This window comes from Benincasa hispida, chromosome 5 (assembly GCF_027475165.1).
Source record: "Benincasa hispida cultivar pf3 chromosome 5, pf3_genome.v1.1, whole genome shotgun sequence".
Classification (NCBI taxonomy): domain Eukaryota; kingdom Viridiplantae; phylum Streptophyta; class Magnoliopsida; order Cucurbitales; family Cucurbitaceae; genus Benincasa; species Benincasa hispida.
This window is the reverse complement of record NC_143482.1, coordinates 62,896,387-62,924,083: the sequence shown is the minus strand read 5'-3', so window position 1 is coordinate 62,924,083 and position 27,697 is coordinate 62,896,387. Positions and strand designations below refer to the sequence as shown.

The 27,697-nt window shown below is 34.5% G+C and overlaps 2 protein-coding genes and 1 pseudogene across 6 annotated transcripts; 2 read left to right on the top strand and 1 right to left on the bottom strand.

The window, feature by feature from the left end:
- Positions 1-2,409: 2,409 nt before the first annotated feature.
- On the top strand, positions 2,410-2,973 carry LOC150036329 (secreted RxLR effector protein 161-like). Its single transcript, XM_090313635.1, has one exon. The coding sequence runs from the start codon at positions 2,410-2,412 to the stop codon at positions 2,971-2,973; it is 564 nt and encodes a 187-aa protein (XP_090169761.1).
- A 7,897-nt stretch (positions 2,974-10,870) lies between these two features.
- Positions 10,871-13,260, top strand: LOC120077553 (universal stress protein PHOS32-like; annotated as a pseudogene). Its single transcript, XR_016529686.1, has 2 exons — positions 10,871-12,066; positions 12,990-13,260. The product of XR_016529686.1 is annotated as a universal stress protein PHOS32-like (transcript).
- A 124-nt stretch (positions 13,261-13,384) lies between these two features.
- LOC120077552 (Outer arm dynein light chain 1 protein) lies at positions 13,385-18,105 on the bottom strand. Of its 4 annotated transcripts, XM_090313815.1 has the most exons (7): positions 16,977-17,144; positions 16,513-16,655; positions 15,988-16,205; positions 15,782-15,898; positions 14,476-15,685; positions 14,199-14,345; positions 13,385-14,106 (listed from the first exon to the last, which is right to left on the bottom strand). In XM_090313815.1, exons 4-7 carry the CDS (start codon positions 15,830-15,832, stop codon positions 13,508-13,510), a joined length of 2,007 nt encoding a protein of 668 aa, XP_090169941.1. In that variant the 5' UTR covers positions 15,833-15,898; positions 15,988-16,205; positions 16,513-16,655; positions 16,977-17,144; the 3' UTR covers positions 13,385-13,507. The 4 variants fall into 4 exon arrangements, with proteins under 4 accessions (XP_090169941.1, XP_038887400.2, XP_038887402.2 ...); XM_039031472.2 differs by having other exon boundaries at positions 15,782-16,205; positions 16,977-18,105; XM_039031474.2 differs by lacking the exon at positions 15,782-15,898 and having other exon boundaries at positions 14,476-15,725; positions 16,977-17,113.
- Between the last annotated feature and the right edge of the window lie 9,592 nt (positions 18,106-27,697).

The following is a 27,697-nucleotide window of genomic DNA, read 5'->3' as shown; positions in this document are numbered from 1 at the left end:
TACACATGAAACAAGACGGAGACTGAGTCCTATCCTACTGTAGTTAAGTATGCCCAATACCTCTGGTGAATCTCGAAGGAAACACAAAATCTAATGGGCATCTAACTAATCAGTAAGGACATTTGCACAGTATCAACATCATAATCATCACTGTACGAATCTATGACATACATATAAACCTCAACATCATGGCTCTACAACATACATGTGTACCTCAACATCATCAGATCAAATACAACCATATGGAAGCACATACCATCTCATACTAGCGTTCAAGTGTCTATGTGCATAAATAAATAATTCAGATCTCGTACCAGAACATACTTTGATCATATTATACTATCAATCTATCATGCTAACATTCTTTCATAACATACATTTATCATGCTAGCATATATCTAATGTCTGGCCCGTGGGCAATTCCAGTAGTAAGATTACTTACCTTGATATTAGGTCGAACCAAAAAGTATTTGAATCTTTGTGAAATTCTTGAATCCTTCATCAAGCCTAAACATAAACAAAGCTATGAAATTAATAGTTAAGACCAAATTCCAAACACCCAAATATTACAAAATATTTCCAGATAACCTTACCTAAGGTGTAGTCAAATTCGAATTCACCTTCCAAACCTCCAATTTTAAGCCCAAATAATTAGCAAACCAAACTCTTCTTCATCTTGAATGAAATTCTTGAATCAACCCCCTAATCATAATTTGAAATTAGACTTACATGATTAAAGCTTGAATCAAATACATACTTCACTACCAATGTCTCAAATAAAATATCCATATGTAGCTTCGTAAAAAAATCACTTCCAAATGACTTTACCAAAATTTCTCAACAACCAAAATTAATCCACAAGAGGGTAATCAAAGCATAAAACTTACCAAAACTCGCTAAAAAAAACTCCAACTTCACTGAACAACACCTCAATACCTTCACAAACTTGAATCCAAAGTTAAAACACAATGGGTATCAACCAATTGATGCCAAAAGTAAATGAGTATTCAAGAATCAACCAAAAATAAACCCAAACGGCAGAAATCTTACCCAAATTTATAGATCCAGTGATGGCAAAAGCGAATGACGCTTGAGCAGTGGTGGACGGAGGTCATGAAGAAGAAACTGATGCGGCGGCTTTGGGCAGCATCGGACAGGCTCACGAACGTGAGGAAGAAAAGGGGGGTGGGGTTTGACTTTTTATTAAAAAAAATAATAATAATAATTAAAAAAAAGGAAATAAATATAATTACATTTAATTCCTTTCCGTTTTATACTATTAAATTCCTTTCCGTTTCAAAAGAAAATTAATTTCTGCCATTAATTTCCAATTTGAATAATTTCACGCCAACAATTAAATTCTCGCACTTACACTTGAAGTCCAAAATTCCAAAAATGCCCTCCAACTAATAACAATTACTGAAATTTCAAATAATAAAGTTACTGAAATTACATTATTACTAAAAAAATGTGCGGGGTATTACAAGCAAATACTAATCCTCTGTGGTAGCAAGTTATAAGAGAAGAACTTCAGGCTCTCGACAAAATGCAAACATGGGACTACGTTGACTTATCCCTTAGAAAGAAACCCATTGGTTGCAAGTGGGTCTACAAAATCAAGACTCACTCTAATGGTTCTGTTGAGCGTTATAAAGCTCGGTTGGTAGCAAAAGGATATTCTAAGAGTATGGGATCGATTACAAAGAGACCTTTGCACCTGTGGCACGAATGACATATGTTCGACGTCTCTTAGCAGTTGCTGTAGCTAAACAGTGGCCACTTTTTCAAATGGATATCAAGAATGTCTTCCTTAATGGGGCCTTATCTGAGGAAGTATACATGCAACTACCCCTAGGTGTCTCTTTTACATCCTAGAAGGTATGCCTCCTCCGACGAGGATTGTATGGTTTGAAACAAGCCCCTCAAGCTTGGTTTGCAACTTTTAGTTCCACAATCATTCAACTTGGATATACGTCTAGTTCTCATGACACGACACTATTTACATGGCAGACAACTCATGGTATTGTTCTTCTTCTCCTGTATGTTGATGATATGATTATTACTGGGGATGATCCTCAAGCTATCTCTGATCTACAAAGTTATCTTGGCAAACACTTTGAGATGAAGGATTTGGGTTCACTAAATTACTTTCTTGGTTTTGAAGTATCATTCAGCTCTGCTAGTTATTCGTTGTCTTAAGTAAAGTATGTCTCAGATCTTTTGGTGCGCTCCAGTATTATTGACTCTGCTACAGCTCCAACACCACTCAATCCCAATGTTTGCTTGACTCCGTTTGATGGAATTCCACTTGAGGATGCCAGTCTCTATCATCAGCTTGTTGGCAATCTTATTTATCTGACAGTCACTTGTCCTGACATTGCATAAGTTGTTCACATTGTTAGTCAGTTCATGGCTGCCCCTCGGACCATTTATTTTACTGTTGTTCTTCGTATCCTCCATTATGTCAAAGGTACTTTGGGGTATGGATTTCAATTTTCTTCCCAGTCTTCCCTGGTTTTATCTGGCTATTCTGATGTTGATTGGACTGGTGATCCTACTGACCGGCGTTCTACCTCTGGTTATTGTTTCTACCTTGGTGATTCTCTCATTTCTAAGCGCAGTAAGAAACAAAGTGTTGTTTCCTGTTCTAGTACGGAGTCTGAATATTGTGCTCTGGCTTATGCTATGTCAGAACTCTTGTGGCTTCGTTGGCTTCTTGCTAATATGAGAGTCCCTCAGTCATCTACCACTATACTTCACTGTGACAATCGTAGTGTCATTCATATTGCTCATAATGATGTTTTTCATGAATGCACCAAACATATTGAGAATGATTGTCACTTTGTTCGTCATCATCTCCTGAGTGAAACTCTGATGTTACGCTCTGTTTCCATCGCTGAGCAACTCGCGACATTCTCACCAAAGCTTGGCCTCCTGGTCGTTTTTTCCAACTACTTAACAAACTCAAGTTGATTCCAACCTTACCACCTTGAGTTTGAGGGAGGTGTGAATGTGTACTAGGTCTCCTTTGGAGAGTCTTTAGGATATGGTTAGGCTCTATTCTCGGGTGTTAATACAGTATTTATACCATTGTACAGTTCCTTGGTGAAAGATACATGATAAATACATCTTCAACTCATATCAAAGGCATCATCTTCAGCAGCACAACACTCTGGTAACCATTTTTATATTTGGTTCTTGTTTTATGCCTCGCCATTGAGGTCATGAATACAAAATGGGAGAATGTTGGTTTCAAGTTGTACTATCATATTTTCTTCTGTCTTGTTTGTTCATTTTTATCTGATGAATTTTCTTCAGATTCTGAAACTTGTCGACTATTGTTTCTTTATCATATTATTATTGAAGTGGTTTATTCATTTCTTTTCTAAAAACTTCAATCCACATGCCACGGATTGGTTACTAAGACGGATCAGATCACTTTGAGTGTACCGATTGTGGAAGGTCTTCTCCGAAATATGCTTCTATTTACAACATTAAAATCTATGTGTAAGTTTCTCTTTGCACGCTTCTACCTAAGGACATCTTAGGAATGGCCATTCTTGGCAACTGTTGTATGCATATGTACATGATGTTGCAATGTTAATTTATGTAATTTGTCTACAATGATTTGTTTACAATAATCCTTATGTTTCAATGATTTTATGCATTCTTTATGTATAATTTGTCGTCTTCTTTTTTTTTCCCCCTTTTTTTTGCTCTGATTGGATATAATCTAATTGCACAATTCTAATAGCAAAAGTACAGTTGAGGGTTAGTTTGATGATAAGGAGTAGTTTATATCGTCACATTTTAGTTAAATGTTGTTATTTGTTTGTAAGTGTTGTTATTAGTTATTATATTTATATGTTTAAGATTATTTGAAGTTACTAATATTCTTAAGTTGGATTTAAAGTTGGTATAAGGGTAAAATATAGTTATGTTTAAGTTTGAATTGAATTTAAATTTTATATTGAATTTGAGATTGGTATATGAATAAATGCATTTAGTTTAGGATCGTGATTGTTTAAATTTTATTTGAAGTTATTAATATTACTATGCTTAAGTTTTGTATTAATGTTTTTGTTTGTATTTTGTATGTATGTCGGGGTTTATGTTCAAGCAAGAGGTAGATAACTCAAGATATGTTTTGTGAATATTATGTAACATAGATTTTTATTTTGTAGTTATTTTGGGGTTTATATTTTGTGAATATTATGTAATTGTAATAAATTTTGTGAAACTAAATTGTATGATAGGTAAGAAAACTAATTAAATGTCAAAGTTGTTAGTTTTATTTTATTTATTTAAATTTGTAAGATTTAAGTAGTTTTCAATTATTACTTTAAAAAAAATAGGTTTTACTTTCAGCAAATTAAAAAATAATAAAAATAATAAAAAAATAAAAGACCATTCTCGACATTAAATTTTAAGGAGTTAGGAAAAACAACAAAAATATGTAAAATTTTGAAACCTTTCCCGACGCCAAACTAGATTGGCGTTGGGAAAAATTGATCTCTCCCGACGCCAAATCAGATTGGCGTCAAGAAAAGTACCCTCTCTCAATGCTAATCACTCGAATTTGACATCGGAAAAGGCTTTTTTTTATCAAATATTCAACCCTTTGCCGACGTCAAATAAGTGACATCAGTATAAGATATTTATTCCATTGCCAATAAACCAATTTTGGCGTCGAGAAAAGTGTCTTTTGCCGACGCTACCATTTTAGCATCAGCATATATCCTCCCAATTCTAAGCATCGCAAGATCAATTTTTCTCAACGAATGAACTTTTTTGCATCGGGATATGGTTTTCCCCATAAAGCTTTTTCGACGACCTTGCCAACATTAAAAAATGGTTGGGAAAGGCTTTCCCAATGTTTTTTTTTTTTACTTTTCCCAAGACTTTTTTCGTCAATAAAAGCATAATTTCTTGTAGCGACTATTAAAATATGTTGTGAGGTTGTTGATTATATAAATAATAGTATTTATCTACAATACATGCAGTATTTATATGTAAAAATTTGTAAAATATATTTTTATTCAATTGAATTTACATATCAAATTAGTGTTAATAATATTTGGAAGGTATGTATGTAGATGAAAAGTATACAACACATAACAAAAAAAAAAATCATAAAACGGAGATTTTTTCCTTGAACATTTTCTAGCAAGAAATAGTAAAAAATAGAAATTTGTTCTCTGATGATCCTCCAAATTTGGAGGAATCCAAAGTGAAATTGTTGAAGAAATGTGGTGACATTCTATTGGATGCTAAGATGATAGAGGAAATTCAATTAAAAAAATCACGACAAAGTAAAAAATACAAAGCAATGAGAAAAAGAAGACGATGACAATAATGATGAAAGTCATGAAAAAAAGTTAGGAATTAAAAGTCTTGATTTCTCTTAGTTTTTTCATTTTATTTCATTATTGTAGGTTAATTATTGTACATTACTAAAAAAAAAAAAGAAATAAGTAAAAAAAATTTAAAAAAAAAACTTTAAAAAAAACCTTTAAAAATTATAAGAAGATAAAAACACAATCTATATTTTATACAACACAAAGATTGATATAATTATTTAATAAAAAAAAGTTTCAAAATAAAAATAATCATTATTAAAGATATTATTTAGAATTCCAAAAACTGCATCAGATATCTTAGACATATGAACTCAACTCCGCACCTCAAACACATATATACGAACTTAACCAAATAACTCTACCCCTAAATCAGATATAGGATTCTACACATATCAATTCCAGACATAATATTTCAATTTAACGCTTTAAATAGTCCTTTAAAACCTTATTAAATTGAGAAGGCGTGGCATTACTATAGACACAATTAAAAGATTAATGTGTAATATTGTGCACTTTTTTAAATACGCGACCTATTAAGTATTGAACCTTTTTTTTGGGGGGACATGTTTGGTGTTGAATTATCGTCTTTGTATTCTCTTTTAATTTTGCCTCTTTGTCCCTTCTCTTCTGTCACTTTCGAGCTTTATCTTCTTTTTCAGTTATTTCAAGTGGATGCTTTGCTGCCACCGAATTTTGGCCTTCATTTCACTTCACTTTTTGCGCTCTAATTATCTTTTAGATTATTTTTTCACCTTATAATTTTTAATGTCGAAATTAACTACTACCTACCAAAATTTTAATGATGTAAATATCAAGATCTGAGTTTCATAAAAATTTCACTAAAAAATTAATGAAGTATTTGATGTTGATGGATACTTTTGAAAAAAAATAATAAATTTAAAAATCATTAAAAAAAAATTAGGAAAAATTGCAAAACTCACCTTTGAATGGTAAGGTTTGTTACAATTATACCCCTAAATTCTTAACTTGACCAATCATCTCCCAAAATATAAGTGGCCGTTTGGATGGAGGTTTTCTCAATGCCCAGGAATTAAGGATGTCTGAAATAAAATAACTAGGAATCAAGAATGACTATGTTTGGTTGTGCTTGATAATACTATCAGAATTTTATGAACAAGAATTGTATTTGTGTTTAGTTTATAAAATTAAGCATGAAAATCTTATTATAATTGTAATAGATTAATAATTTATTGAATATAAATTGTGTTTGTGTTTAATTTATGAAATTAAACATGAAAATCTTATTATAATTGTAATAGATTAATAATTTAAAGAATAAATATAAATATTTTAATTATAACTATTAATAATTTTATAATTTGATAATTAAAATTAACCAGTTAATTCATTTTATGAACGTCATACTAATTATAATCTAACACTTAATCATTTTTATTGTTAATTAAGTTCAACATTAGTAATTTTATTTTTAATTAAATAATATAAAAAAATATATTTAAATGGACAATATATTATATAAAAGGTGAAGAAAATGAAATAAAAATATGATATATTAATAAAGAATACTAAAAAGTATTTTGTAAATATGATATGTTTATAATGAATGGAGTAATAAAAAATAATCACAATAAATAATTAACTTCTTATAAATAACCAGTGATAATTATATGTTCATAATGAAAGATCAAATTAAAATTATTCTTCATAAATTACTTGATTATTAAAAAAACAATAAAGTAATAAATTACTATTATTGAAAATGAAATTATATATGGGAAATGAGAAAACCCATAGTTTTTTTTGGGTGAAAACTGTGAAACAAACATAGGAATTAGATACCTATGTCAATTCCCAGGTAGAAAGTCTGCCAACTAAACAGCCTCTAAGTGTGTTTGATTTAACTTTTCAAGTGTTAATTTTAAAAATAAGTCAAAAAAAAAATTAAGTGTTCGATAACCACTTAAAATAGCATTTGAAACACTTTCAAATTATATTTTAAACATTTTTTTTTATCAAAAGAGTTTAAATAAATATAATTTTTTTGAAAATATTTTTTCTCTAGTCAATCCAAACATGTCCTATGTGTTTAAGAAACGTAATATAATGTGAGATTTGAAAATTCAAATCAACATTTGAAGATAGAGATTCTTTATATTCAAATTTAGAGAATTTTCATATTAAGAAATAAAATTTATACCAAAATATCTGCATGGAAAGAAAAATTTAATTCACATTGAATATCTAAAAAAAGTTTTGTTATTATTTATAACTACTTCTAATAAAAAATCACATAATCACATAGTTGTAATTAATTAGATTTCTTTTAATATTCAATTGTGTGTCTAATATGACATTAATCTGCTGTAAAATTTATGCCAAACTATTCGCATAGAAAGAGAAATTTAATTCACGTTCAATATCTAAAAAAAAGTTTTGTTATATTTATAACTATTTCTAATTAAAACTCACATATTCATATAGTTGTACATATTTAATTTATTTTTTTAATATTCAATTTTGTCTAATATGTTATTAACTTACTTTTTTTTTGTTCAATACAATTGTAAAAGATGGAAGATCATGTAAATTATCGTTGAATTAATCTTAGTTTCACAACTTTTTTATGTCTGATTAAATTGAAAGGTATGACTTTATTAGACATATAATTACAAGATTAATCTCTTATTCATTACCATATATTGTGCATTTTTAAAAATGTTGAGTGAGTCATTTTTTAAAAAAATGAGCCAATGACTTATTGAATAAAAATTCGAAAATTTAGATATTTTAGAACTTCATGAATATATTATACATAATTGAATTCTTTTATCTCTCATTGTAAAATTGATAGTAGAAACTATAAATCAATTAAATTTGAATCGACTATAGAAAAAAAGATTTTAATAATTATTTTATCTAAGTTTTTTTTTTCATAAAATCGATTTAAAATACACTTAAAATGTTTCAAAAGCCATTTTAGCGATTACCAAACACGTTCTTAACTTTACTATATTGGTGTTGGATTATGGATTTTGTATACTCCCTTTAATTTTGCCCATTTGTCCTTCATCTTCTGTCACTTCAATCCTCCTTTTCCAATTTGTTTTTTCTTCTTTTTCAGTTTCAAGTGAATGCTCTGCTGCCACCGAATTTTGGCCCTCATTTCACTTTTTGTACTCTTTTCACAATGATTTTCTTCACAATATTTTTTGTCCTATTAATTTTTATGTCCAAATTAACTACTACCTACCTAATATAAAATTTTCATTCATATGTCAAAATTTTCATCGATATTTCTATATTTTTATAGGTTTGATATCCACATGAGAGGTGTAAATTAATATTTCCATTATATCATAAAAAACATTTCACAAAACATAATAATTAAGAAACAAAATATTATTAATAGAAAAAAATAATAAATATGTAAACTTGATTAAAATCATAAAATGTTTATTTCCTGATTTAAATTTATTTTTTATATTTTTTTTTGAAATATCCATCGAAATCGAAATTTTATCGATACTTCGATCGGTATTTTCGTAAAATTAAGACCTCATATTTTCGTCAACATCGACATTTTGAACATTGCACATACCAAAGTATTTTAAATATTGAAGTTTGTGTAAATATCGTGCTCTCGATTTTATAAGAATATCGATAAAAAAAATTTAATAAATTATCGATATTGATGGATATTTGGAAGAAAAAAAAACAAATATAAAAGGTTCATTAAAAAAATTTACCACACGTACATATTTATCTTTAATTGACATGTTGAGATGAATTAAAAACCATATTTAAAAAAAATAATTATTATTTATATCTGTTTAGTAATAATTTTGTCTTTTATTTTTTTTAAAAAAAATTAAGCTTATATACACTACTTCCACATCTAAATTTATTACTTTGTTATCTACTTTTTATCAATTGTTTAAAAAACCAAGCAAAATTTTGATAACTAAATAAAATAGCTTTCTTAAAAACTTGTTTTTATTTTTGGAATTTTGCTAAGAATTCAACCATGGTACATAAGATACAAATTATTGTAAGAAATATGGATGAAATAGACTTCATTTTTAAAAATGAAAATAAAAAATTAAATGATTATCAAATGAGACCTTAAAAATTATACAAATTGAAAAATATGGAATTGTACGTAGATATATATTAAGTTTAGAATAAGTAGTCAAACACTATGATAATGAGAAGGAAAGGAAAATGTTTGGATTACATGGATGATGATTAATGTAGGCAACACATGTTTGAGTACCCCACACAAAAATCAAATGTAGTTATTTCTTTTTCTTTCCACCATAGAGAAAAAAAAAATGTCATTGTCAAATGTTTTATATATAGGTGTTCTTATTACAATGTTTCCCGTCAAATGAGTGCAAATTTTTTTGTGCATCAATCATGGAAATTTTCATGAAATTTAATTTTTTAAGTTATGATATTTATTCAAATCATACGTGTCGTCATTTTATCTCTCTAAATTTTGGATTCAAGATGTGTGAATATATTGTTTTTAAATTTTTATTTTTTTTATATATTTCATGATATTGTTGTGAAAATGATGTTCGTCTATTTGATACAATCCATTGCATAGGTCATTTTGAACAAATATTTTTATTTATGAAAAGTTAAAATAAATTTAATTCAATAATAATTGACATGACTTTTTTTTTAAAGGAAATAGTTGTTGTACTAAAAACAAAATTTATGAGATTTTTTTTGAAATTAGACTTTTCCAATAATTTAGATAGGTCGAATGGTGAATCACATTATCTAAATTAAAAATAAAAAAAAATTAATGTCCATGTCTTTAAGCCCACATGTATAAACTAGAAAGTTTATTTTTAAACATTTATGGTTTAAAATTTATAAAGTATTACTATATAATATTTAAAACTTTATATAAAATCTTTTAAAAATTTATAAAACATTAAGCAACAAACGAGTAATGAATAAAGAATATGATATGAGAATGAAAAATAAATGAAATTTTTTCTTTAGTACATGAAAACAAAAGGCATATTTAAGTCTCTAAGCAAAGCACACTTGTATGTTTATTATGTACTGATATCATAGCTGTCAATAATATTATTGAATAATTAGCTTTATTTTGATACAATAAAATAGATAATAAATAGACACTACACTAAAAGACCCATAAAAGGAAAAAAAAAATGCTGGAAGAGAAAAATACAGAAAAATAATAATTTAGAATTAATTAATAACTCATTCTCCTCTGAACTACTTTCCACCTATTCGCTTCAGTGATATTGTTTACATAAGAATAGTTAATTGATTTATGACATCATAAGTCTATAATTCTAAAAAAAATGAAATGAAAATAAAATCCAACGATATAAAGTAGGAGAAAAATTCAACCGAAAACGGTAATATTTGAATTAAATAACTATAATTAACTCCTAATTTATTACCAAATTCTCCATATAAATGTTGCTTTTTTGGAGAAGGATTCTAATATGGATTTCATGCGATAATCTTCATTAAGTTTTTTTTTTTTCTTCTTCTTCTTCTTTTTTCTTTTGGAACAAGAGTCTTTATTAAGTACATCTAAATATAACTCCTGAACCACAAAAACACCTCATAACCCATAAGCAGTGAAAGAAAAGGAAAAAAGAAAGAAAAAAGAAAGTAAATTTCGTGTTAGAAGGAACTAATGCGACTGATAATGATAAAGATTAGGGAAGAAATTAAATTAATTAAGTACCGTTAGGGTTTGGTTGTAAAAGGAATCGTCGGTCAATTCTCTAACGCTTTCTTAACCAATTCCAGTTTGCACTTCATTTTCCCATCTTCCTCCTCCTTCAATTCTCCATTTTCCCTCTGCATTTCGAGTTCCCGTTCTTCATTTCCCATTTTCTGGTGTATAAAATCTGTTTCCGATCGAATTTCACTTCCATCAACCGGCGATCACACCATAATTCCAAATTTCCCAGTATGAGTCTTCAACCCTCACGATCGGAGTCGGAGTCTACTGTTATCGACGGCGTGAATCCTAATGCCGCCGGTCAAATCCAACCGTGGTCTCCGGGGTCCTTTTTATCACCGCGTCATTCATTGGATTCCCAGCGGAGAATTGCAATTGCTGTTGATTTAAGCGATGAAAGCGCATACGCTGTCCGCTGGGCTGTTCAGAACTACCTCCGTCCCGGAGATTTGGTGTTTTTTCTTCACGTGCGACCTACTAGCGTTCTTTATGGAGCTGATTGGGGATCAGTTGACCTTCATCAAAGGAACAGCAGCAGCGATGAGGTTAGCGCTGAAGAATCGCAACGAAAGATGGAAGATGATTTCGACAACTTCACGACGACCAAGGCTAGTGACTTGGCTCAACCTCTAGTGGAAGCTAATATTCCATTCAAGATTCACATAGTCAAAGACCACGACATGAAGGAAAGACTCTGCCTCGAAGTTGAACGATTAGGGCTTAGTGCTGTTATCATGGGGAGCAGAGGCTTTGGCGCCTCAAAGCGAATTACGAAGGGCCGACTTGGAAGTGTTAGCGACTACTGCGTTCACCATTGTGTGTGTCCGGTGGTGGTGGTTAGGTATCCGGATGAAAAGGATGGTTCTGGTGGTGGAGATTCTAATACTGGCGGCTCGGTGAAGAGTATTATTGGGGAGGAAGTGGAACTTGATCCTGTGCCTGAAGATGAGCAGGAGTATCATGATGCTGACGAGGAGGTCAAAGGTTCGAGTTCTTGAATATTCTTTACCTTAATCTTATTTGTGTTATGTTTGTGATCGGGTAAATATTTTGTGTTCATCAATTTCTTGATTTTTTAGGAAGCTTTTCCCCTGAGATTGGATCTTTCCATCTTTTCTGTTCATCATTGGATTCTCTTCCTTTTCTTTTGTGAAGTAGATTGTATCTATTTATTAGATTTCTGGGTGGTGAGGGCGATGTGTTGCAGTCTTTTCAATCGCCATTTCTTAAGTGGGTCTGTCCATAATTTTGGACTGCGATGGACTAGTTTGCTTGGAATTTGGAACATCAGATAGCATCTCATTTTGTGTTATGATGTTGTTCTAAGCAGAGTTGAGAGGAAAATCAGGGGAATTATAGTACAGCTAATATTAGACTTCCATTTTTGGTCATTGTTTTAGAGACTTCTCGATGTAACTGGGATTTGTCATTTGTCACTTATGAATTTAGCTTTGTCTTTTCTATTAGAAACTTAGATGTAAAGTATGGTTTGTTTGTTCATTTAACTTTCCTTACAAGATCAGATTGAAAGTTTGAAGTATATTTTCTTTGGCTTGTAGTTTATTGTAATGGTAGTTTGCAGTTCTTATAAATGTTCCATGGCACTGTATAATAAGATTCTTCTATTGTCTTTCCTCTTGGGCAGATGGTTAAATGAGGTGAATGATGTTGTGGCCGGTAGTCTGCCCATGTAAGCCAAGCTTCAGTCGCATTTTACTGTTTGACATCTAAATGGTTGTAATTTGTTTTTGATATGATATAGTACATGTATAGGCTGGCTCTGAATATATGCTTTGCTAACAATGTTTTGCGTTTGATTGGATTATATTCTGTTTTTATGCCTAAAATTCTGCTTTTTTTGGCAATAACCACTAGAAACTCTGACATGCTTGGAACTTTTAATGCAGAAATTGTACACGACAAAGGTAGAGAAGACTGCTGAGTGAATTGAGTTGACTTGAAGAGTTTGGCGTTTGTACATGATGAAAATATTTCATATCCTTTGTTGGAAGAACAAAAACCTTTATGATTAGAGATTTCCATTTGTACATGGTGAAAAACATTTCATATCCGCTGTTTGAAGAACAAAAAACTGTATTCTCTGATATTAGTTTCTATTTGTGTGCTTCTCACACTACTTTTCATGTTTTCGTATAGTACACACATGTTACGTATTCATTCTTGTGTTTTTGTACCTATTAAGGTTTTGAGCAATTCTCTAAAATAAAGTTGTTCAATTTTAATGTATTGATTTTCACGGAGTTAAAATCACATTCTGAAAACTCGAAGTGAAGTAAATGCATGAAGAAAATTTGAATATTGATGTCATATTGAGAGATTATTGAACGCTAAACAACATAACAGTTCAAAAGAGTAGTCCAGACAACTCAACTCATTCGATAAGTACAGTAAATAACTAATTAACTCAAAGATCTGCCAAGGTTCCCTCACTTCGACTCCGTCGCATATGGGAGTTCGATTTATACTCGAATTGCTTGCTGTTGATGTCAAAACGATGGTGGTGTCGATTACTACCATTTATTTTAGTTCCAGTAGGGGGCAGGGCAGGGACATTTCCATAGCGATGTTTGGATCGTCTAGGCGAGTCTAATCCCTGACTTCTATGGCTCTGAGCAGTCTTCCTCATGTTCTTGTGATCTGGTCTAGTGCCATGCTCGAGCTGATGGCCACTTATACCTAGGCGAACTGACCGGTCGGCACCGTCCTTCAAGGTACTGCCTTTGGTGGGCTGTCGATTATAGTAAACCAGATGTGGAAGAAGACCCTGCAGCTGTTTCTTCAATTGGTCGTCTCCAACATTCTTCTGTGCTGGGTTGCCTTCCAAGCTGATGGCTTGCAAAGAATTGTAATTGGCAGCGAGTTGGCCGAGACTCTTGGTTGTCGAGATCTTGTTAAAGCGCAGGTCGAGTATGCACAATTTTAAGAGTCGGTGAAGACCTTCAACCTCACTAATTTTATTTCCAGCTAAATACAACTCCTTCAACGATGAGCAAGAAGCCAGGCCTTCATCAAGATTAAAAGGAGAGATCAGAGGCAAGACTACCTCAACTTTTTCGGTCTTAAAACAAAAGAAGTTCGGAATTCGGGAAACATACCATGTCCAATTCGAACTATCCGGTTATAGCTCAAATCCAGCACACGTAGTCGTGTCAGTTCCCGTAAGCCTTCAATGGTTGCAATGTTATTTTTAGACAAATTCAGGCTATGTAAACCTCGTGGTAGGGCACCTGCAGTAATTTTTCCTACAAGATAATGTATTATACAACTATTAGAGGACTGCATTATCCTAATGTTTTCATCTGTTGATCAACATAATAATGAAAATGTCAAGAAAGAAATCAATTCTCAACAGTAGAGCTTAAACTTACAAACCTATGGAGTTTGCTGATAGATTGAGAACCTTTAAGCTTCCGAATGCACTAAGGAATGGAATCACAACCAATCCATGGTTTGCCAATTGTGCAGTAGAGGCTGCTGCATTCATTGAAGATATATATCTCTTAGCAGCTTCCATGCCTGCAGTTGCTTTGGAATCGATTCGTCCAACACTGGAACTAGTTTCAATACCAGAAACTCTTTTCACTTCGTTAGCAGCAGATTCATATACTTCAGTTGTTTCATCAGATGGATGACAAAGTTGAAGATCACTGACCCACTCCTCAATACGCTTAATCTTGAAATCATTGCTTGGCAATTCATTGACATGTTGTACCATGGATTCTTCTTGTAGAGTTTCCCTTGGGTTTATATCATCTACAACTGATGTTCTCCAGTCCCGCACTACATTGCAGTAAGAATCTTTTCCATCATCCGAAAAATTTTCATAATAAATTTTCTCGGTCTCATCCATAATATCTTCTCTTGATTGGGATCCATTTACCTGCACTTCCATCTCCTTAAGTGAGATCTCTCCATGCCTTGGAACTAAGTGTTGGAGATCCTCAGAAGATCTCGATGGCAGTAGGAAATCATTACAGGGTGAACAACCATCAGAAACAGGTGATGAGGCATCAAAGTTTGGCATCGAACATGATTTTACGATCATTTGTGTGGTACTCGGTGTATAATTTCTATCATCATCATCACAAGATAACACAGAACCAGCATTTTCCGCACCTTCCCTTTCTCTAAATGGAGGGTCATCAGTAGGGAAGATTTCTTCTGTAATAACAGGACCAGAACTTGCACGAATAGAGTCTGAATCTACAACGTCTTTAAACCGAGCAGAGATGCCTGATCCTCGAGCCTTTCCAGAATCTGAAATCTCAAGCCTACATTGGGAACTGTTACAGGAAAATACTCTTCCATCTTCGGTGGTGTTGTCTGCAGCAGCTGAACCATCCCCATATGGCATGCTTCCTAGGGACTGACTTTTCTTAAGGCCACACGTCTCAAAAGCCATTCTGCTATTCTCAATTATGGAAGCCATGTGATCTGCTCTGTTGGTATCTTGTTTAGCATTCCCTGTCTTTATCAATAATTGATTAGGAGTTGTACTCTGAGGAGCATCCTTTGAGACATTACTTGGAGAAAGATCTTGGAGTGATTTCTGCATTGCCTCGGTTGATGGTTGGCCCGTTTTCTGTATATGACACGGACAGACGAAATCAATTATACACAACCTGTATTAATAGAAGGTGATATACGTCAATGTCCAGAAGTGAGTCTTCCCATTTACCTTTAGTTTGTGGTTATGGATGTGAGCATGGAAACAAGAAAATATAACCATTGTGGAGAAGGAGAACCAACTGAAAACTACATCCACGGCAATCAACTTGCTCGTTTAATGACAAGCCTAAAACAAAGGTCTAATCCTTACAAGACGAAGGGGATGAACAATAGGCAATTATATAGATAGTTTCAACAGTTTTTGCCAATAATAACCTTAACCATAATCGAGCGACCGACCCTCTAAAACACGACACAATCGCCAAATGTGTGATGATCTTGATTTCCTCAAAACACCAAGAGAAATCACTCCATTATCCCACACCCATTTGTAGGTGCGAGAAGGATTCAAGCTAGTTGCAGCTGCCAGAGTGAAGAGAGTTCTTTTGCCCACTAGGGGAACCTGAACCAATACATGTAGAAGAGATGCAGACCTGATAAACAACCAAGAGAAAACATAAATACAGATTCATAAAACAAACAACCATCCATAGGATAAAATAATCTAAAGAAGATGCATACAGCAAATGGTTATGTTTCTAAATCCTATCTAACAATTCAGGCAATAACAAGAACAAGATTTCAGCAACTTCTATGGCAGAGATTCAGCTCAAATGAAGAGTTACAATCCGACAAAATCCAGAGATGACTTAATCTTCAATGAAACGAGAAACCCATTAAGGAAAACGAGTTGCAATTACAAAAAAAACACAAAACAAATGGAAGAATCGATGATCTAACCTTTCTCATCCAACATAGTTACGTAAAAACTTCAATCTCATGGAAGAGAGAAGCCCTTTCTCCTGTTTTTCTGGCAATGAATACGAAAATAAAGGCCCCTCTTTAGCTTTATATCGTTGCATTCAACGCCAGACTGACAGTACCTGAACGATAACCCTAAACTTTCAACCATGATTTAAGAGCAAAAATCGACGGCCACAGATTTTCAATCATTTTTTTCTGGGAAATAATTCAGTAAGAATAACAGAAAATCAGATAAGAATTAAGGACAAAATTAGAGGGAATAAAACAATCAGTAGGAAATAATAAATTGGGAATTTAATTTGTTTCAAAAGAATTGGAATTTGATTCTTGTCGGCAATTCTAATTCATCACTAACCCATGTAATTAACTTTAATTATTCCCAAAACAAAGCAAATTCTAGTCCACAAGTCTAAAAGAGCCATAAGAATTAAGAACTATACCTTTGTCTCCTTTTCTCCTTAATTTGATTTGATTTGATGGTCCTCCTCCTTACCTTGTATTAGCCGCAAAGTTTGTTGCTCCACCAGCATCTTATACGATTGATTATATTTACCTATTATTTTTCTTTATCACCATTTCCCCCTCAAATATTATCTTTTTTCAATCGTGTGGCCGATAAAAAAATACAAAATTTATATCAAATTTTTAATGGTCCCAGATGATGATGATATCAGTTCTTCAGGCTTACCATAGCCACGGGAGTTTTTTTGTGGAAAATGAAAGGAAAAAATATGGATGGTTGGTTTGTTAATGCTCTAAGATGAGATGAAAACTTGAAGGGGATGTCTACCCATAAGTTGTAAAAAGTCGAGAAAAATAATAATTAATAAAAGGAGGGCATATATACCTTTAAAAAATGGGGGTGATACCTATTTCTATTTCTTAAAAAAATAATAAAAAAAAAAAAATGAAAAGAAAAGCATATCTTAAGTAGAAAAATTAGAGTTAAAGTGAGTTTAGGTCAACGATAATTGATATAGAGGTTGGAAGTTTGATCCCCATCTCTATAATTATTGCACTACAGAAAAGTGGAAAATTTGGGATTTTTTTAAAATAATGTTATTTTATTAATTATTAACAAAAATAGGGTTAGGTGGAAAATATTGTAAAAAAATAGGTGTTGTAATCGTGTACCCAGTGCACGATTACCATTTAATCGTGTATCCGGTACACGATTACTATTGGGGTTGATGCCCTAATTCTCATAGGATCCTATTGTTTGTAAACACCTGTATGAACATGAAGGAAATCAGACATGAGGATTTTCATGAGCAGCGGAATGATCGTTCCAAATTCCATTCGATATTAAACAATAACAATTACAGTCACGAAACGAAAACTTACAGATCATGCACAATACGAAATTTCAACATGCTTAACAATAAGATCAAAGGAAAGATTATACATACCTTTGAAGACTCATGCTTCAAACTCTCTCAATCACGAACGCTCGTTCAGTCTCCAAGACAGCAACACAAGAATGTTCGAACACAACGACGGCAGCACAACACGATCAATAACAACTCAACGATCTCCAAGATCACGAACCCAACGAACGGCCTCCAAAACCTCGAATTCAATCGAGTTGAGTAAGGACACCACCACAATGGTTACCTTGGTATTCTCGATATGAGAATCTAGAAGTGTGGGCTCTGTGTGGACTTAGTTAGAGGAAGAGATCGGAGGAATAACAATTGTGTAGACTATTGAGCAAATGGGAGATGAGAAGTGTCTATCGTATAGATAAATGCTCAAACATTTAGAAGAAGGCAACATATCGTATAGAGAATGTCCTACAATCGTGTAGCTATGACAAACTGAGTGAACTATCGTATAGTGTCACTCCACGATCGTTTAGTCTCTCTTTCAGCTATCGTTTAGTGAAAACAATTTTCACTTGACAGCAATCCGTGAGTTCCTTCCGAGAATAGAAACTCTCCTCAATTTAGGAAAATATTTTTCCTTTTTATCTCACGATTACTATAAAACCACCAATAACCTTCCACTCAATTGGTTATTAGAGAAAAAGAGATAATTATCCAATAATTAATATTATTATAAATATATATGATAACCAACTTACCATATCATATTTATAAACTATAGTTTTAATATTTCATCTCATGAAACATATAAACCATGACTCTTTTTCTAATTTATGGTACTTAATGTAAATCTCATTTACATTAATCCTACACTTGATAATTAGAGAAAAAGAGATAATTATCTAATAATTAATATTATTATAAATATATATAATAACCAACTTACCATATTATATTTATAACCTATAGTTTTAATATTTCATCTCATGAAACATATAAACCATAGCTCTTTTTTTATTTTATCCACTTGATGTATCTCATACATCACACCGATCATATCATATATAATCTAATTTCCTCTTGTCAATTTGAACATTTCAAATCAACCCCAAGAACTGATTCTCAACTTGAATCCATTGAGCTACTGAGAGAACCTTATGGATCTGTAGCTTGAACTCCAACGGTGCGTGAATAACTGACTAAACTCTTTAGTCATGGGATCCACCATCCATTAATTGTCGAGCACTCCACAAAAGACCGACAGCTACACTCTCCTTACTACAGATATATTTTGTGTCCATATCAACCAATCAACAGTATGATAACCCTTCACAGATCGCTCGTAAGTATAGCTGGGCCAATAACTGTTATGCCCCTGTAGTTACATCTAACTTCTTAAGTACCATTGATCCCTCTAATGAACATAAGTCATAGTCCTACTATGACTGAGTCCTCTCTTCCAAAGAGAAGCTATGACCACTATGTTCAAGACCTGTAATCAACCCTTAAGGGAGTAATCTATCTACTTACCTATACTTCGGGGAAGGAGTGAATTCCATCTTGTGTAACTGAGTTCTCATCTCCCAAATCAGACAAAACCTCAAAAAGGTAGGCTTGTTGAGTTGGCAATCTGGCCACTCTCACCCATACTAATCAAAGGACCGCCCTCAAAGGCCGGAGTTCCCAAAACACTCAGGATTAAGGTCATGTCACCTATGGTCGTTTAGGTGAGATGTAAGTCTCAAGTATTAACGATGTTATATAAAGAGACTATTCGTCTCAAAGTCCGGTCTTATACAAACTCTTTGTATAGGATACCCCCGCTCACATGTCTCCACATGAATGGTCAAGATCTACCATCGTAGTAGTTTACAGCACTTGTAAACCTCTACAAAGTGGATCGTATCCGTAGTGTCACCAGGATCAGGTATTCCTCCTTAATCCTTATACTACAAACATTTTTAGGTTATCACTTAAGGCATGATCCACTTGTATATCTCATAGACATGCTTAAGTTTTCATACAATAACCATGGAGCTTTGTTTATTGGATATGAGTAAATGCCAAATAAAATAACTCTTATTTTATTCATCAAGTTTTTGGTGCCGTTGCCGGGGACTTGGCAGCTAATTGTTTGTTGAGTTTTGTATCTCTGCAGGCAAACTTTCTATCTTGGGAGTATTGCAACTTGTGCGACCAGGTTACAAACAATATTGAAGTGTAGGCGATGCGCCGAAAGCCAGTATTGACCCCAAGGTAGAAGGGCAATCAGTCGCAAAAGAGCCGAAGGTAATTCTAAGCACTTGGCGGCCGCATGCGCCCAACAATTGCTGGAAGTTCCAATGGTCAAGGCAACTTAACCCAAGCAGTTGAGAACCATCTCCTGCATAGAAGAATCCTTGCGGTGACAACACTCCTATTTTTCCAAGGACGTCTTCTACTCTATCTTTACCTTGCTTTCTTAGTTTAGGTTATTTTTATTTTTATTGTTATTTTAGATATATGGTTGCTTCCTTGGTTGTGGTGCGATTGTTCCTTGTAGGTGCAACAATAAGTCTCCTCAGTACGCAATTCAATGGAAGAATTCCTTTCATCCTTCAATGCATGGCTTCAATCGCGTGAATTCCAACGCATGATCGCATGTGTTGTTCCGCCTAAGGTCTTTTCCTATTATCTTGTATGCCTTATCCTTTTGAAATTCTTTCTTTCCCGATCGCATTGTTTTGCGATGTTTCTATGATGGTACGTATCACTGCATCTTCTAACTAATCAACGCAAGACGTTCTTTACTTTTATTAGCTTCTTCAAATTTTGAAAGTCTTAAGGCTTATTTTATGCAAACCTCTGCTCAAACATTTATTACCACATTTTTGTAATTTTGTTTTTAGCTTTGCGGTGAGAACGCTGCCAACCTCTAAGTCAGGGGTGGCAGTGGTCTCGGAGAATTGCGTTCATTACATTGCGATCATTTGTTAAAAAAAATGAAAAAAAAAATGAAGCGAGTTTTGAGAATAATAACTCCACCGTCAATGCAATGGGGAAACCCATGTTGATAAGAGTTAACCTGTGAAAGGCACTTATCAGTAGTTGGATGTCCGCATGACACACGTGGGGGTAAGCCAAAACGAAGGTAAGTCGCCAGGATCAACGCATAAGCGAAACTCCTCTGTCCGGCGCAAGCCAAAGCAAACGAGACAAGAGTTAAGTTGAACACGGAATGCAACCAAAGTTGGATGCCCGCATAACATACGTGGGGGTAAGCCAAAACAAAGGCGTAACCATGGTTCAATGTCATTTGAATAAGTCATCGCAAATTTTTGAAGTATTTTGAATGAACGCATTCTCGGAAGCTAAACGCAAAGTTGCGGTGAATGAATAAAAAGTTTTTTTAGCAAAGGCTTGCCGGATTTAAACTTAGAAAAGATCTTTTTGAAGAAGCAACCAAAGTGGAAGAGAGCATTGCGGTGATGGTCAGAGGTGTGTGTAAATTATATTCTGAGAAGCTGGTTATCGTAAAGGAAAGCATGAAGGTGAGTTAGAATTTCTTGAGTATAACGCATGCTTGAGGACAAGCATGATTTTAAGTTTGGGGGTGTGATGACATGCAGGAATGCATGTCTTCTTAGGCCTTTTACTTAGAATTATGAAGGTTGTTAAGTAGTATATGTGGCAATTATGCTAGGAATTCACAAGAAAGTGAGCTTGCGTCGATCAACATGATGAATCTCGGCTAACCCATTATTATGCGTTCAATGTTCTATTTTTGTAGCTGACACAGGAAGTGGACGCAAACGCGAAAACCGGACCACCGCATAGACGACCGCATGTGGAGAAACACTCCATCGCAAAAGTGAACACGTCGATCAATGCATGGATGTTGCGGTAATCAGCCGTATGCGTCCATCGCATGGGAGTTGCGCTCATCAAGCGATTACAGTCATCTTGTAGAGTTGCGGTATTTAGCGAATGCGGTCACTGAATGATTGTGGCTACACGATAACGCATGATAAAGGGATCAATGCAAGGTTGGTGGAATGAATGCATCAATGCATCTACCTTGGAAAAATCAAAAGATGATGTTGACATTTCACCTACCATGCCGTTAGCGGCAGAGATTCAGAAAAGGACTAACGCGCCGAATGTCAGACTCAGAGCAGTCCATTAATGTTGTCGGCGATCCAAGCTCTATAAATAGAAGCCAATGAGCAGAAATTCAAGTTATCCAAGGTTTTCGCCTGAGGTTCGCCTAGGGCGGATCCTTGTGATCCAGACAAAATGCCTGAGAAGACATTTGAGAGTTCTTCACCTCCTTCATACATTCCGAGTGACGATCGGAGCCTTCGACTAGAGCTAAATGTCGAGAGAGTCAACTCCACCACCCATCCATGGTACCACCAGCAGCCTTGACGCACATCCGCTGGCAAGTCTTTGCTTCCAGCCGGTCATTTCATTTTCCTTTCTTTTCTTAGATTGTATTGTATACATTTTGTGATTAAGGAATCAATACATTTTATGTTCAATACATTTCTATGTTTCCTTCGATTTCATCTCCATCTTCTTTACTTAGCATCTTTACTTTCATTGCAACACTTAGTGAGATTGCTAGAGTATCGCATACTTAGTCGTGTGGATTAGAGATATGAAGCATGTAGCAAACCACCGAGAGGTGTGCGTTGTGTGAGTGTGTGAGAAAACCTTATTTGCATAGTGTGAAGCTGTAGCAATGCCTGCCTATAGGCGAACACAATGCTTGTCTATGAGTAAAGTCAACAACAACTAACTGCCTGAGAGGGTAAGTGGTTGATCGCATTAAGCAATGTAAGTCATTGTTCACTAGAGATAGGAATAATCTTAGGTCAGTAAAGTTCATGCGGTTACCTTGTCTTATGTATGCGCCATCACACCTTTAGAGCTGCTCGAGAGAGAGTCTAAAGAAAGAACCTAAGACTCACGAGAGCTAGGTTAGAATCGATGCTCGAAAGGGCTAGATTAGGTTTGCATAAGCAAGAATGAAGACTTAGGAATAAGCTCTGTTTGTTATTACACAGCGTATGCACCCTACGGAGAGGATAATGGCTGTGTCCAGGAAGTAGGATATGGTGGTTGTATGCGATCATCTCAACATTTATGCATACACATCGCATACGTCCTAGATTTAGGCTTTTAGTGTGTGTAGCATGATCGCATGGCTTGCGTTGACTAAGGTTGCCCTTGCGGTCACTCTTAAGGGTTGCAATGAAATCATCTCCACATTTTATCTATTTTTCCTATTCATTTGTTTCATGTCAAGAGTTGTCGTGTATCTACCTCTCTTTCATATTCTCATTGTGTTGTCTGTTAATTAGGAGTAGGAGTAGTGTTAGTGTAGAAACCCCTCCAACATTCTTTTATTTAAACCGCCGCATGCACATTACCGCATTGATTTTGCTACAAGTCCCTATGTTCAACCTCGGATCACCCGAGAAACTTGCGTTCACGTTATACTTGGCGTGAGCAAGAAAACTTGTGACAGGACGCATGGTCATCGCATACATTCGTTAACACATAATCATTCCAATGCATGACCATCGACGCATGACTATCAATGCATATCTTAAGAACATGCATTGCATATTACATCCAAGGGATTTTAGTTGTTGAATAATTTGACATCTAATTTCTCATCATCAACAATATGTACAGTTTACAAACTACGAGACTCCTAGAGAATTAGGACACCAATCCCAACAGAACAAACATTTTGTAATGTAATAATATGAGATATTTTATTCATTACAGTCTTTGAAATATGAGATATTTTAGTTGCATTAACCACAAACCAATAAATTAAGATCCCTAGTTATCGTTGTAACTTAAGCATGTATGTGAAGACATACAAGTGGATCGTGCTTTAAATGATAACCTAAATGGCCTGTAGTATATGGATAAAGGAGGGAAACCTTATCCTAATGACGCTACGAGTGTGGCCCGCTTTATAGATGTTACATGTGTTGTAAAGTGCTACAAATAGTCTGATCCTGACCATTCATATATTAGACATGCGAGCAGGGATGCTCTATACAAAAGAGTTTGTATAAGACCAGACCACGAAATGTTTAGTCTTGTTATATAATGTCGTTCATGACACAGACTTTCACTTCACTAGGATGACCAAAGATAACATGACCTTAATCCTAAGTGAGTTGGGAACTCCTGTCTATGAAGGCGGTTCTTTGATTTGCATGGGTGCGAGTGGCAAGATTGCCGACTCAAACCTACCATTTTGGGGATTCGTCTGATTGGGGAGCTGGGAACTCAGCTACACAAGACGAAATTCACTCATTCTCCGAAATATGGGGTAAGTACATAATTTACTCCCTTAAGGGTTGATTCTAGGGCTTGAACAATGTAGTGCCACACCTTTTCTTGGCTCGATAAAGGTTTACTCATAGTAATACTATGATATATTGTTCATTCGAGGAATCAAGAAGTTAGATGTAATTACAGGGGGAAAACGGTAAATTGGTTCAGCTGTACTTACGAGCGATTTGTGAAGGGTCATCGTACTGTTCATTGGTTATATCCAATGGACACATAAATATATCTGTAACGCGAAAAGTACAACCGTTGATCATTAGTGGAGTGTCCGATAGTTAACGGATGGTAAAGAATGTTTAAAATAATTTATATGTGCTAAGACCGTTAGCAACAAATTTTCTCCATAACACAGTTAACGGATGGTAAAGAATGTTAAAAAACTTTGTATGTGCTAAGACCCAGCAACAAATTTCCTCCATAACACAGAAATGTTTAAAACTGCTGTAACTCAAAATAAACAACTTAAAGTTTCTTTTAAAGAAAATGCCTAATTTTGGCACCTTCAATTAGGACACATGAATCTCAATAGGATTGAGAGATTGGTGAAGAATGGACTTCTAAATGAGTTAGAGGAAAATTCTTTACGTGTGTGCGAGTCATGCCTTGAAGGCAAGATGACTAAAATACCTTTTACTAGAAAAGATTATCGAGCCAAAGAGCCTCTAGAGTTAGTGTATTCAGACCTTTGTGGCCTGATGAATGTGCGAGGTAGGGGAGGTTACGAATATTTCATCAATTTTATTGATGATTATTCGAGGTATGGGTATGTTTATTTGATGCAGCATAAGTCAGAATCCTTTGAAAAGTTCAAAGAGTTCAAGGTTGAAGTTGAAAACGCATTAGATAAACGAATTAAGACACTTCGATCTGATTGGGATGGAAAGTTTTTGAATTATGAGTTCCATAATTATTTGATAGAACATGGAATCATTTCCCAACTCTGAGCACCTGGTACACCTCAGTAGAATCGTGTATCGGAGAAGAGAAACAGAACCCTATTGGACATGGTTTGGTCGATGATGAGTTACGCTTCTTTACTGGACTCGTTTTGGGGTTTTGTAGTAAAGACTGCAGCTTATATCCTCAACTGTGTTCCTTCCAAGAGTGTTGTCAGAATAACTTTGGAGTTGTGGAACGGGCGTAAAGCTAGTTTGCGTCACTTCCACATCTGGGGTTGCTCAGCACATATGCTTAAGACTCATCCTAAGAAACTGGAACCACGTTCGAGACTATGCCTATTTGTAGACTACACCAAAAGGATAGAAGGGGGTTATTTTTATGATCCTAAGGAGAACAAGGTGTTTGTATCGACAAATGCTACCTTCCTTTAGAAGGATCATATAAGGGAGCACAGTCCACGTAGTAAAATTGTATTGAGTGAACTTTTCAAAGAAACTACTGAAACTTCAATAAGAGTTGTTGAAGAGCATGCTGCATCAACAAGAGTTGTTGATGGGAGTTCATCTAGTAGCTCAAATCCACCTCAAGAGTTGAGGGAACCTCGACGTAGTGGGAGGGTTGCAAACCCACCCGTTTTCTATATGGGTTTAACTGAAATCTTGGCTATGGTAGCTGATGGCAAGGTTGAGGATCCATTGTCTTACAAGAAGGCAATGGAGGATGTTGACAAAGATGAATGGGTTAAAGGCATGAATCTCGAGATGGAGTCTATGTACTTCAACTCAGTATGAGACTTGTAGATCAACCTGATGGAGTTATCTCTATAAGTTGTAAATGGATCTACAAGAGCAAATGGGGTGCTGATGGGAAGGTGCAAACCTTCAAGGCTAGACTTGTGGCAAAGGGTTATACCCAGGTGGAGGGAGTTGACTATGAAGAGACAACTTTCTTTTCTGTTGCCATACTTAAGTCTATCCGCATCCTCCTATCCATTGCCTCATATTATGATATGAGATATGGCAAATGGATGTCAAGACTGCCTTTCTGAATGGTAATTTTGAGGAGACCATTTGTATGGTGCAACCCGAGGGATTCATAGCCTAAGGTCAGGAGCAGAAGGTTTGCAAACTGAATCAGTCCATTTATGGACTGAAATAGGCATCTCAATCTTGGAACATAAGGTTTGATATTGCGATTAAATCTTATGGCTTTGACCAAAACATTGATGAGCCTTGGGTCTACAAGAAAATCATCAACAGCTCAGTAGTTTTCCTAGTGTTATATGTAGACGATATCTTACTCATTAGGAATGATGTAGGTATACTGACTTCAGTTAAGAACTAGCTAGCGACCCAATTCCAAATGAAATATTAGGAGAGGCTCAGTTTGTTCTTGGAATTCAGATCTTTCGGGATCGAAAGAACAAAGTGCTAGCACTGTTTCAAGCATCGTACATTGACAAGATGTTGATCAAGTACTCGATGCAGAACTCCAAACGGGGTCTTTTCCTTTTCTTCATGGAGTTACATTTTCTAAGGAACAATGTTCTAAGACACCTCAAGAGGTTGAGGAAATGAGATGGGTCCCCTATGCATCTGTCGTTGGTAGTTTGATGTACGCGATGTTATGTACTAGACCTGACATCTGCTACGCTGTGAGGATAGTCAGTAGATATCAGTCTAATCTAGGATAGGGTCACTGGACTGCCGTCAAGAACACCCTTAAGTATCTTTGGAAAACAATGGACTACATGATGGTGTATGGTTCTAAGGATTTGATCCTTACAGGATACATGAGCTTTGATTTTCAGACTAATAAGGATTATTGGAAATCTACTTCAAGATCAGTGTTCACTCTTAACGGAGGAGCTGTATGTTGGGATTTGTGTTCTAATTCTCCCGGTGGTCTCGTAGTTTGTAAATATTTTGTACACACATTGTTATTAATAAAATAAATGTTATTTTATTTTCATTTACTCATATCCAATAAACTAAGATTTGAAGTTATTTTATGTAACTTAAGCATGAATGTGAGACATACAAGTGGATCATGCCTTAAGTAATAACCTAAATGGTCTGTAGTATAAGGATAAAGAAGGGATACCTTATCCTGGTGACATTACGGATACGACCCGCTTTGTAAACATACAAATGGTTTGATCCTGACCATTCATGTGGAGACATGCGAGCGGGGTTGTGTCCTATACAAAGAGTTTAGGGTTTAGACATGCGAGCGGGGATGTCCTATATAAAGAGTTTGTATAAGACCGGACCACGAGATGATTAGTCTCTTTATATAACGTCATTGATAATTGAGACTTACATTTCACTAAAATGACTATAGGTGACATGACCTTAATCTTGAGTGAGTTGGGAACTCCTGCCTATGAGGGCGGTCCTTTGATTAGTACAGGTGAGAGTGGCCAGATTACCAACTCAACAAGCCTACCTTTTTATGAGATTCGTCTGATTGGGGAGCTGGGAACTCAGCTACACAAGATGGAATTCAATCCTTCCCCAAAGCAGAGGTAAGTAGATAATTGTTCCCTTAGGGCTTATTTTGGGTCTTGAACATAGTGG

Excerpts from the sequence above, each read along its gene's own strand:
- LOC120077552 (XM_039031472.2), bottom strand. The coding sequence starts at position 15,832 with ATGGTTATATTTTCTTGTTTCCATGCTCACATCCATAACCACAAACTA. Across the intron at positions 15,686-15,781 it reads TCCATAACCACAAACTAAAG|AAAACGGGCCAACCATCAAC; the intron begins GTAAATGGGAAG and ends TGTCATATACAG. Across the intron at positions 14,107-14,198 it reads GATAGTTCGAATTGGACATG|GCCTGGCTTCTTGCTCATCG; the intron begins GTATGTTTCCCG and ends ATCTTGATGAAG.
- LOC150036329 (XM_090313635.1), top strand. The coding sequence starts at position 2,410 with ATGGCTGCCCCTCGGACCATTTATTTTACTGTTGTTCTTCGTATCCTC.